Source organism: Xyrauchen texanus, chromosome 5, assembly GCF_025860055.1.
Source record: "Xyrauchen texanus isolate HMW12.3.18 chromosome 5, RBS_HiC_50CHRs, whole genome shotgun sequence".
Classification (NCBI taxonomy): Eukaryota; Metazoa; Chordata; class Actinopteri; order Cypriniformes; family Catostomidae; genus Xyrauchen; species Xyrauchen texanus.
In genome coordinates, this window is record NC_068280.1 from 53,765,153 (window position 1) to 53,778,576 (window position 13,424).

General features: G+C 39.4%; 1 protein-coding gene across 2 annotated transcripts in view; it reads right to left on the bottom strand.

Moving 5' to 3' along the window:
• The window catches only part of LOC127643649 (prolactin receptor-like), a 51,651-nt gene that overhangs the window by 33,896 nt on the left and 4,331 nt on the right, over positions 1-13,424 (bottom strand). For both annotated transcript variants that reach the window (XR_007970553.1, XM_052126458.1), the window contains exon 2: positions 2,400-2,493. Coding sequence is in view for 1 of the 2 variants with exons in the window: in XM_052126458.1 (XP_051982418.1) it covers positions 2,400-2,484 (85 nt within the window). In the remaining variant the exon portion in view is untranslated. The remainder of the gene's footprint in view (positions 1-2,399; positions 2,494-13,424) is intronic.

Genomic DNA, 13,424 nt, shown 5'->3' on the forward strand with positions numbered 1-13,424 from the left:
TTCCTAAAGACCTGCTTGACTCAGGCTTCAATCCTCTGTTTACAACCCTTATATTCCTGGCTAAGAAATGTATACTATTAAAATGGTCTACACCTCAGGTCCCTACTATTTCTATGTGGATTTCTCAACTGTCAGCCTTTCTTCCTTTGGAGAAACTAACCTATGATCTCAACCACAAACAGGACAAATTTACGAGTCTTTGGGATCCTCTCCAATCCTTTCTATACAAATTTTGAAATTTTTATTTTGAGAAGGTTTTGGCTTCTCTTGTTTCGACTTGTGTTTTTTGTAAACGGACACATTTGTACAATGTACATTTTATCTAACTTGCAGCGCCTGGGGTTTGTCTGTTGGCTTGTTTGCCTGTATGTCTTTGTTTTTGATGTTATTATTATTATTAGAAAATCTTTAATAAAAAAAAAAAAAACTCCGACAAATAAAACTGTGAAGTGAATTTTGTGTGTCAACATCACAAAAGTCATTAACGCTCAGATGTTCCTTCTGTAAAACTCCTGATATTCCGGTTGGGAATGGCGTAACCACTAGAGCAACAGAACGAGAGCGTGTCTTCAGAACATTAAAGCAGATCAACATGATAAACACATAGTATCACATTGAGTTTAATAATTCTATTCATTCCTAAACAGGAAAAACCGCCTCTCCTCTCTCAAACAAACGCTGCATCAGCTGATCACAAGATCCACATGAGAACACCTAGCCCTTCAGCCAAAAGTTGTGAAAACATAAATGAAAAGAACAAATATAAGCAGCAATGAAAGGAGTTAAGTCCTGAAAACATAATAATAATAAATAAAAATAAATTGATCAATTGTCACACATTATACATACATTTCTGCATATACATGGTGAAATTATTTATTTTTCACATATCATATAGAGTGCAGGGTCAGCCATGATATGGCGCCCCTGGAGCAGATAGGTTCAAGGGCCTTGCTCAAGGACCACACAGTGGTGTCTTGGTGGTGTTGGGGCTTGAACCCCCAACCTTCTGGACAGTAACCCAGAGCCTTAAACGCCGAGCCACCACTGCCCTAAAAACATTCACTAAACCCAATGAGCTCCAGCGGAACACCCGAGTTGGAGTGGAACACCCAACCGTAGTCCAGAGCTTTACCCACAGTGCCACACCATCCACGAGTCTAGAAGATGCCAAACAGACGCGCCACGTTGAGAGAACAACATGATTGCTGAGAAAATGCGGTCATTAAAGCGGAGTGTTCTGAATGGAGCTGTGCTGTAAATTACAGACTAAATGTGAACATCCAAAGGTGAACAGAAGTACAATTTTAAAACTATGATTATCCATATTATCCATATTATCCATACTACCCATACTATCCATACTACCCATAATACCCATATTATCCATATTATCCATATTATCCATACTACCCATACTATCCATACTACCCCATATACCCATACTATCCATACTACCCATAATACCCATATTATCCATCTTATCCATACTACCCATACTATCCATACTACCCATAATACCCATATTATCCATCTTATCCATATTATCCATACTACCCATACTATCCATACTACCCATAATACCCATATTATCCATCTTATCCATATTATCCATACTACCCATACTATCCATACTATCCATACTACCCATAATACCCATATTATCCATCTTATCCATATTATCCATACTACCCATACTATCCATACTACCCATAATACCCATATTATCCATCTTATCCATATTATCCATACTACCCATACTATCCATACTACCCATAATACCCATATTATCCATCTTATCCATATTATCCATACTACCCATACTATCCATACTACCCATAATACCCATATTATCCATCTTATCCATACAATCCATATTACCCATACTATCCATACTACCCATATACCCATACTATCCATACAATCCATATTACCCATACTATCCATACTACCCCATATACCCATACAATCCATACTACCCATAATACCCATATTATCCATCTTATCCATACTATCCATACTACCCATATTACCCCATACTACCCATATTATCCATAATATCCATACTACCCATACTGTTTTTGCCAAACACAGATATACAGAAACAGTAAGAGTAGTATGGTAATAAGGCATTTAGCACACGGTCTATATGTTCCGTAGAGGGTGCCACAACACGTTATCAGAACACACAGGGCACATTTTGTTCAACAGATTTGACACATTGACTTGCCCCCAAAGCGATGGCGCCCTAGACTGTCACTTATGTCACCTGCTGGGTTGACCGGCCCTGTGTCAAACAACTAAGTCCTATTTTCCACTATTGATCACAATTACACATTCAGACAGACAGCACATTCACTCGATACAGTTGTGACACGCTCAATGTGACCTTTACTGACCTTCCTGCAGGCCGGCTGCGTGTGTCGACTGTTGCAGCAGCGCATTCACTGTCGTCCAGTTGAGCATCAGCAGAACACGCAGCATCACGCAACACTGAAACACACAAACACACTGCCATTAACAGACCTGCAGCACATTCACAACACATTTAAGCTTATACAAGCACTTACATAAACCCTTCTGTTAAACTTGTGTATTATTGGAGCTGTACAGTTGTTTAAATCATCGTTTCTACAGTCGTTTTACAGTTTACAGTGTTACATCGTCACGGCAACAGAGTTGTAGAATTGTCTGTATCTTCACACAGATGTGGTTAATAAGTGATTATATGACAGTAAATATTAACACACATATTGTTTATGTCTTGTGTCTATACTTTTGATACAGTATTTTAATGTGTACAGATTAAACCCCATTGACTTGCATTGGAAGTGTCTCACTGGAACACACATTTAAAGAAAAGGAGGAATGAATGAGATCTCGCTGATGAACATCAGAAGGTCAGACTGATGATCTGTTTCAAGTGATTCAGTTTCTAAATCCACCCTGGAATTTAAAGACGCCAACACACACAATCAGAAATATATCTTCACTAAAGGCATCTGAAGCCCATTGTACACAAATAAACAGACTGATGAAATGAATTTAAGTGTGCAGACTTACAACAATAAATGCCTTCATTCATAAGAGTAACTCCTTCAATTACACATCAATAGAGTGACAGTCATGAAGAATAATTACAGCATTTAAGAGAGAGTCATGAGACTCATCACAGGATAAACTCATCTGATCCCTGCGGTCACAAACACACAAGAGTTTACTTTCACATGTACACGTATGTACGCAGGACAGTGCTAGATCCCTGAGCTTTGTACTGTGATAAAGTGTATCACGATTGAAAAGCTCATAAGAGCTGCATTCAAAACTAACTATAAAATAATGAGCAAAATGCTGCATTGTATGTCACACTGCAGGTCATGCCATCATCTCACGTCACGCGTGTCTCACACTGAACTCACAGTGTTACTGAAGACATGAGCGTGTTTCGAGCAGGAACTCGATCACAGCTTGAAGAATGAATAAATCCGCTCAATGTGACTGATGAAATCATAGGACATGTTTGCTCTCATGTTCAATCCACATGTCCCTTCAGCACATATTACACGTATGACCCTGTACATTGAGCCGCACTTACATGCTGCTGCGGTTTCAGCAGATATGCAGGAAAACCTTTCAAAAGTAGAAAATGGAAGGATTTTAAAACCACATGATTTTGTACAAAAGCTTTTCCAATATCTGGAGGAGATTAAGAGCTTTAAAAGAACAGATTGAGAGATTTCGCTGCTCCACTATTGTCTCCGGATTAAACAACATGACAAATTAATCTTTCATCTTTTATTTGAGTCAAATCTCATCTGTTAGAACACGTGTGTTAATACAGCAAATGTGATGACGTTACGCTAATTATTATAATTACTGTAAATTAAAGATATTGTTCAGTGTATAAATCCTCTGCGTTTAGATTCACAGGGTCCCTATGAAGTGCACTTAACAGATTTGGAAAACGTCCTCAAACACAGACACCTGATGTAACAATATACTCGTTTAAATGCAAACACATTTTCTTAAAATAACCTTACATCTATATTTATAAATGTATATTCTTATAAACATGAATTTGTATATATTTCAATGAATATATTTCTCCAGACTGTTTACTATATAAATGTTATATGACCAGTTGACATGGATGTGATGGTCGCACCTGCATATGAAGCACATCTGAGGGGAATTTAACAGGAGCATCTCAAATCCCTTATGTCTATTTTATGTTAGCGTATATTTTAGCCAGTGTCAGTACTCGGATGGTTGGCAATGACTGGTGAGTATTATTCCCTCTCCACTTCCGATGAATGGATGAGTGCTGCACAATTTGAACAGCAATATGATAAACAAAAAAATATATGTATTTTTGCCTATTTTTAAAAGGAACAATATGTTGACCTCGAGCGTTTAAAATGGGCACTGCAGTCCAAATTCTAAATATTAGAGAGTGTTGTCTCCCCGCCCCCTCCTCCCCAGACTCGAAGCTCACACGGGCTGCCAGGTTGAGGACTCGCAACAGGAACGAGGAAACTGACAATAGTAAGTGACGAGTCTTACACCGTGAGCTGATCAGCTAATGTATATGTTTGCAATGTTTTTATTGTTTGCACATTATAAACCAGCTCATGTGGATTTTTCATAACTCTGTCAATAACTACGTTTCAATCGGAAGAAAGTTTTAAATCTGATGGAAGTTATCGCTAAAATTTCACAAGTGTCCACATCATATTTTTCTGTTTAACTCGAGCGCATAAACTCTGTCGATACATCAAATGTTGTGAAAAACTGGTTTGGCATTAACACAAACATGTAGTGTCACATGACAGCGTTTGCCCCCATCGTGTTACCATGACGACAGTATATATCCATGAAATCCAGTTTATTGTACGTGATTATGGATTGATTTTAACGGCATATATAGATCTGATCTTCCAGAAGTGCAACACTAATATCTCGTATCATGCACCGGTCATCGATAAGTACAAGGAGAACAGATGCATGAACACGGTTTGAGATTAATCGCTGTAAACATCCGTTTATTTATTAAAGTTGCTTTTCAACATCATTTAAAATAATAGACGGCAGTCACAGAATTAGCCCATAATACAAAACACATCATTTCTGTGCACAAGATGTTTTAAATGACAAATAATACTGGAGAAAAGCGTCAGTGTGCTTCTTTGGAACACGAACATAAAACCCAAATCTATTAAATTACTGTTTAGCTATATTATTAAATTACATTAATTACCAAAGGAATAAATAATATTGTTGGGTCTGTATAAATGCCTTTTCTGTACACACACTTACATTAGCCGAACCTGTTCTGTAGAAGAATAAAGTCGTCTGAATGATGTTCTCAGAATGTTCTAGACTTTTCTCTCATATAAACTATCAGAACTATTGAGTTCACTTTCAGAAACAACTTATGAACATTTTAAAACATTTAAATATTTGACATCTCTCCCTCTTTACCTCGGATCATTTACTGCTTCAGAAAATATAAATCACATTATGATGCTAAAATTAATTTAGATGATGATCAAGTTCAGTTGCTGGAGAAATCTGCGGGACATGATGCAGTTGTCATGGTGATTTAGATCAGATGTTTAAAATATTGAATATGAGGAATGTATCATGTATGTAACGCTGATATTACACGCATCAATGTTTCTTTAATATCCGTCACACATCAGAAACACATCCATGATGATCCTGACACTGAAAGATTCTCCAATACTTGAACAGGGTCACGACGATTGGCTTTCGGGCCGTAACCGATGGCAACCTGCGATAGGTGCAACATCAGGACCGATATTACAGTCCCATCAGAAGAGCAACTGCTCCCTTTAGATTGCAATTCCTCCTCTGATTGCTTTTATTTGTTCATTAAAATGACAGTAATCTGACTCATTTCAATAATCTCCCATTTTATAAAGACTTCGGGGGAAATGAGGAACATCTGGGAGGCGAATTAGCGATAAACACATTTCTGAATGGAAACGGCTTCAGGGCAGATTTACTTTGAGATAAACCAAAACGTGTGTGACAAAGTGTTTTATTAGGCATGACATCATCACGCACACCATTTTAATCCATAAAAGCCCATTTGAATGGAAACAGGCAGAAGACGGCAAATTTAGCAATTTTCTTTTACGCATTTTCACTTATAATAAAAGCAACTGGATGGAAACTAGGCTAATGTTAGACAGATGTATTACTGGCTGCAGCGCTGTGTTTGCCCGCTAACTTGATTCAAATCTGGCAACCCGCGGTGTGGAAATACTTTTGGTATATCAAGCTTTTATTCTGTTGGGTAACGCAGGAACAGCGTCAGAGTTTCTGGTTGTTGTATAATGTGTTCCTCATTTAAACATCTGCTCCTCGGTCCACAAATATCCAGAGTAAAGGGGCATTTTATTATATATGAACTTGTAGCAGACAAATATATTTGTAATACACAAAAGTTAAAACAAGTGAACATAGCAAACAGAACCAGCACAGTTCTGCAGAAGTCGTGCAAACACCTTTATGCATTTGTAAGACATCAGCAATCAGATATAGAGGACAGGTTTTTTGGGGGGCCACCCTGTAAATGCCTAACCCTAACCTGTAATGCGCTTCCCTCGTCCTGTGGTGTGCAAAAAAATAGTTTCTTATTAATATAATGGTTAGGAGTTAAATTTAGGAAAAATTGTCATTTCATCATTTGTTGGTGCGTTTATAAAAAGAGCCAATCGGATTTCGTGACCATCCAGTCCATATGTTCCCCGTTTCTCATCATTTGCTCCTATTCCTCATCTTCAGAGATCCACTTTGTTGAAGTAGAATAAAGATTATAGATGATTTGTTCAGTGCAGAGTTCTGCCACTAATCCGAGCAGCAGCTCCGGCTTACACAAAGCAAGTCAGATTATGCAGATCGAGTGGCGCGCTTCCGGTGACCTCGTCCCGTTGAGCGCGGGCAAACGACCATATGGACAGGTTAGGGTTCGGACTTCATCGATTAGCTATTATCTGTCAACACGTCTTCAATCACAATGACAAAACATGAACTCAATCTCTATTAGTTTGCAGATCATCTTTCTGCTTCACAAACACTATTAAAGGTGCAACTGAGTAAATGAGGAGCTGGAAACCAAAAACGCTTTGGATCAAATCTAAATCACTCAAGATAATATTCTAGATTTGACTGGAGTCTCTCCATCAATGTAAGTCTATGGGGTTTAGTTCAGGTAACAGCACATCTCTCCTCAACAACACGCATGATTTGAGGGATCATACATGTCCAACAAAACACAGTGGGCCTCATTCATGCGTATGAAGAAAATATACATCTGCTCGCGAGCGCGGTAATCGTAAGACATCTGAACGTGTTGTGTTCTTTCAGACACACTGTCATGAGAAATTAAATAAATCTTGACAAAATGCTAATTATTAAATGAGAAATTAGCTTAAAAACAATGGAAATTAGTACAAAATGAAGATGCAGAAAAAGCCATAGCCTATATGTATTTAGAAACGTTTCTCACTGCTTGAATATTTTTCAAAGTATATTTATTAAGTGCTTGACATGGGGTGAAACTTAATGGAAAGACGCGGTTTGCATTTGATTTATCTGAAGAAATGAATGACCTCTAACGTGACTGAACAGATTCTCTTATTTGATATGAGCTCTCTAATTTAGGTTTCATAATTCAGTAAAGCATCTGTAAATCTGTTTCAGTTGATAATGTATGATCAATGCTAATGCTGTTAAACCTATAAATAAACACATCGCGGGCAGGTGCGTACACAATACAACGGGGGAAAATAGAAAGCCGCACATTGTCAATTATAGCTTGTAAATCTGTAACATCTTACAGCGTTTCGGTCAAAGATCTTCTTCAGATGTTCGGTTCATTTCTATTATATCACTGATACATCATGATTTACCCGAGACGTTTCACAAATGATGCTGTGAACCGAACCAGAGAAGATTAATGGTGATGGATATCCTCTTCTCATTATTTACACTCATGTCAAACCATTTTTATTGACTTCTTGAACTGTTGTGAACACAAAAGATCCTCCGATGACAGGAAGTCCTGTCGCGATCGTGTTTGCTGACTCGAAATGTTACGATGTGAATGCGCTCGATTTCATTACTGTTCCACGTAAACATAAACAGCATTTACTAGCGAGTCTGGGGACTTCCTTATATGGTGTTTTCATGGGCGTGGATTATGATAATTGTGAATGAACGTGCACACGCCCCCTATTTACGAATGTTTGGAATTCACTATCATACACACGTTTGTTTAACGAACAAATCTGGCAAGTATGAAGCTCCATTTTACACACAAGTTACTCCGAATTTACTCATATATTTCCGAAGGTTTCATGAATGCGGCCCAATGAACGTGTGACACGGTCGCAGGTTTGATCAGTTTCAGTGATGTAATAATCCGTGTTTCTATCAGAAACACACAGGAAGAGTAAATCACCTGGAAACACTTTCAGATTGCAGTAAATCTGAACGACTACAGTACTGCTATAGCATGAGATTAAGGATGTAAAACACATTTAATATGAATGACAACAGATTCTATAATCTCTCTCTGATCATTTCCTCACATCATCACCAGCATCTACCTAAAATAAACTGCTGCCCTCATTATATAGAAATGACTTTAAAGCTACAAAATAAACATTGTTTTCTGAACACGCCCCCTCTGCTGTAGGTCAAACAGATAGTCCCGCCCCCATCTCACGCCATTGGTCGAGTCCGTGTGTTTGTCTCTCTTGAGACGGGACAAAACAAACAAACATCAGCTTTAACTGAAATCATACATGTGTTGTGTCCATGTCCAGAAACTGACTTCCTGTTTCATATTGAGGAGATTATTAATGACACATCACTATGGTAACGGTGTCTTCTCCATATGGATTATCAGATCATTTACTAATCATTATTTATATATATAATAGAGACACAAATTAATTTAGAAAATTATAGTAAAACTGCATAATAATAATATTAATGTGAAAGTTTGAAGTCATTGTGGATGAGTTTATTCAATGTCACAGCAGGACAATTTCAACATTTAATTCAGATCGCCCAAAATGCACAAACGTAATAAATCCTTTTATATTTTTTGAGTAAATCTGTGTGGTAAATAAATGACTTTTCTCTGTAAAATCACTCGCACACTGTATAGTTTGTGTTCATGTGTCAAATAACCATCATTTACATTACAGCTGTGTGTTCATACCCAGATCCGTTCAGTGATGCTGTTGAAGGGGTCATGTCATGAGCATCAGATATTTTGACATGTAAGATGTCTTTCTACTATAAAACATGCCGTAAATTTCACAAATTAAAACTTAATTTATTGAAATGAAGCTGCAAAAATGCCTCTTCTCTACTTCACTACAGGCCATTAGCTCATGACATCGACGCCTAATTTACATCATCGCAGCGTTGGCCACGCCCACTGGTGCTGCCTTCATACTCCGATTGAGAGAGCAGGACAGACAGGCCTAACTATTCCTGAACATCTGGACACATCTGGAATATTCGGAATTATTTTCATATATAAACATGCACAGAGAGACGTCTTTGACCACTTTATACATACAGCACTGCAAAACGATCAGTTTCTCTGGAGTTATGATTTATAGGTGTACATTTCCCCCAAATTCCAAATAAAAATATTATTTAGAGCATTTATTTGCAGAAAATGACAACTGGTCTTGGCCTTGCTGAAGCACCCCAGATCATCACCGATCCTCCACCTGGTCATCTCGTGGTCATCTCGTGGTCATCTCGTGGTCATCTCGTGGTTGCACGGAGACCTGGAGACGCCTTAAAGCCACAGTGTTTCACACCCGCTGTGAAATTTGGTGGAGGATCAGTGATGAATCAAGCCACGTACAAGAGGAAGGAAAACTCGCTTCCTTCTGCTCTGACTGTGTTCCCCGACTCTGAGGATTGGTTTTTTCCAGCAGGGCAATGCCCCATGCCACACAGACAGCTCAATCAATGTGTGGATGGAGGAGCACCAGATCAAGACCCTGTCATGGCCAGCACAATCTCCAGACCTGAACCCCATTGAACACCTCTGGAATTTGATCAAGAGGAAGACGGATGACCACAAGCATCAAACAAAACAGATGCTTGAATATTTGCGCCAGGAGTGGCATAATGTCACCCAACAGCAATGTGAAAGACTGGCAGAGGGCATGCCAACATCAGGATTATTCCAGCAAATATTGATTTCTGAACTCTCAGTTAAAACATTAGTATTACTCTAAAACGACCATAAAAAATAACAATTTATAAAACTTTACAGCTGGAATAATACAGTACTTTAAAATTATAAGCTTCACATCAGATTAATAACTGCTGTTTTGACACACACATGCGCACACACACACGCGCACACACAAACACGCGTGCACACACAAACACGCGCACACACGCGCTGGTGTTTTATTATTATATTTACATTTATGCATTTGGCAGACGCTTTTATCCAAAGTGACTTACAGTGCAATTATTACAGGGACAATCCCCCCGGAACAACCTGGAGTTAAGTGTCTTACTCAAGGACACAATGGTGGTGACTGTGGGGATCAAACCAGCAACCTTCTGAGTACCAATGTATTATACAGAGCACTTATTACAGGGACAATCCCCCCGGAGCAACCTGGAGTTAAGTGTCTTACTCAAGGACACAATGGTGGTGACTGTGGGGATCAAACCAGCAACCTTCTGAGTACCAATGTATTATACAGAGCACTTATTACAGGGACAATCCCCCCGGAGCAACCTGGAGTTAAGTTTCTTACTCAAGGACACAATGGTGGTGACTGTGGGGATCGAACCAGCAACCTTCTGATTACCAATGTATTATACAGAGCACTTATTACAGGGACAATCCCCCCGGAGCAACCTGGAGTTAAGTTTCTTACTCAAGGACACAATGGTGGTGACTGTGGGGATCAAACCAGCAACCTTCTGAGTACCAATGTATTATACAGAGCACTTATTACAGGGACAATCCCCAGAGCAACCTGGAGTTAAGTGTCTTACTCAAGGACACAATGGTGGTGACTGTGGGGATCAAACCAGCAACCTTCTGAGTACCAATGTATTATACAGAGCACTTATTACAGGGACAATCCCCCCAGAGCAACCTGGAGTTAAGTGTCTTACTCAAGGACACAATGGTGGTGACTGTGGGGATCAAACCAGCAACCTTCTGAGTACCAATGTATTATACAGAGCACTTATTACAGGGACAATCCCCCCAGAGCAACCTGGAGTTAAGTTTCTTACTCAAGGACACAATGGTGGTGACTGTGGGGATCAAACCAGCAACCTTCTGAGTACCAATGTATTATACAGAGCACTTATTACAGGGACAATCCCCCCGGAGCAACCTGGAGTTAAGTGCCTTACACTGTTATTGTAGTATTCTCACCATATTTTCACCAACAGTATGTTTGCATTAAAACCGTTATGATGCATCTCTATCGCCGCGTCTTTGTTATCGTTTGCTACATAAAAGAACACAAAGAACATTTTCATCAGTAATTAAATATAGTATTATGAACAGGCCAGTCATTATTTATTCAAAGACATGATTCACCTTTAAGAATCCCTTCAGACTCCTGCAGCAGATGAAAACAAACTGACCTTTAATATCCCAGTGGACAGATGATCATTAAACACTAATGAACATGTAAGTTCAGTGGCTCCATTTATTAAAAGCTAATTAATGTGTTAATGTAAAGTTCACCACAGCACATCTCTCTGAATTACGCTAATAATGACAAATATATAGAAACAACCTGTATACTGTTTTCATTGCTCTTATTCTGTATATCGTGTAAATACTGCAGAAGTATCAATATACTGTCATGTACTGTGCTATACTGTTAAAACAGAGCTGAACCCCTCTATATCATCTATATATTAAGAATGAGTAAAATACTAATTTTCAGACTAGTCACATTTCTCATTCCTGATACCGATTCTTAAAACCAATCAAAGATCCATCTTGAACTTTTTCAACCAATCCTGACATGTGAATTATTCAGTGTTGGACATTATTTCATGATGTTAAAACACTCGCGAGCTCTGATGACACGGACTCATCTCTAAACCAAAGCTCGTTTGTTTGTGCAAATGAATCGACGCCACCTCAGATGAGTCCGTCCAATCATCTGTAGAGAACACACGTGATCAAGAGATCATCATGAACATCACATGAGGAGACATTACATCACGTCTGGCTGTTGTTTCTTTAACATCTGAAATATTCGCATAAGAAGCAACAGAATGACAGTGTGCATGTTCTATATGTGATTATTAATGTGCGTACATGTGGAAACATGATATTACATGGCGGGTAGTGTGACCAGAATTCCTGGTTATTCACACAGCATTCATGGGGTGTGTCCTGCTGTTCCGACAATTCACAACACAATCCAACATATCCCACTTTCAGCTGTTGGAAACATGTTTGCCCCAACGGAGTGGTTGAGTTATTAATGAATAGATGGGAGGAGTTGGGGTGGTGGAGGGATGCTGGCATTACTCTGGCAATGTGATTGGTCGGATCAAATGAACATCCTCCTCCCGAACTTTCTTATGAAACTCTATTTCAGTAGTTAAAGTAACCTTTTTAGCCGCCCCGCCCAAGATATGCTGTATGGCCTCCTTTACTTTACTTTAAAGTAAGGAGTGGTGGTAGCGTAGTGGGCTAAAGCCCATAACTGGTAATCAGAAGGTTGCTGGTTTGATCCCCACAGTCACCACCATTGTGTCCTTGAGTAAGGCACTTAACTCCAGGTTGCTCTGGGGGGATTGTCCCTGTAATAAGTGCTCTGTATAATACATTGGTACTCAGAAGGTTGCTGGTTTGATCCCCACAGTCCCCACCATTGTGTCCTTGAGTAAGGCACTTAACTCCAGGTTGCTCCGGGGGGATTGTCCCTGTAATAAGTGCCCTGTAAGTCACTTTGGATAAAAGCGTCTGCCAAATGCATAAATGTAATCCTGCCATGAGGATAGCGTAAACGTGTTTGGCCCTGCCGCCTTAGATGGGCCTGCCCCGTCCCGGACTCGACTTTATGCTACCTCCAGATGCAAGTCGTTCAACGGTAGGGGCAGTGAACATGCTAACCCCACTGGTGTGGGACTCGGCTGCCCATCCTGTGATCGAACGGGGACCCTCACTGCATTTGAAGGGGGAGACCTCACAGCGGTTCGAATGGGATAGCTCTTGAATGCATGTAAGTGGGAGGGTCTTCACAGTGGTACAAACGGGAGGGCCCTACATGTGTATCATGATGTTATGTTGGAAGATAACTTCAAACGGAATGTCTGATAATAAAGGCTTAAATGTGAGTTCTGAAGTTTTTGAGTCC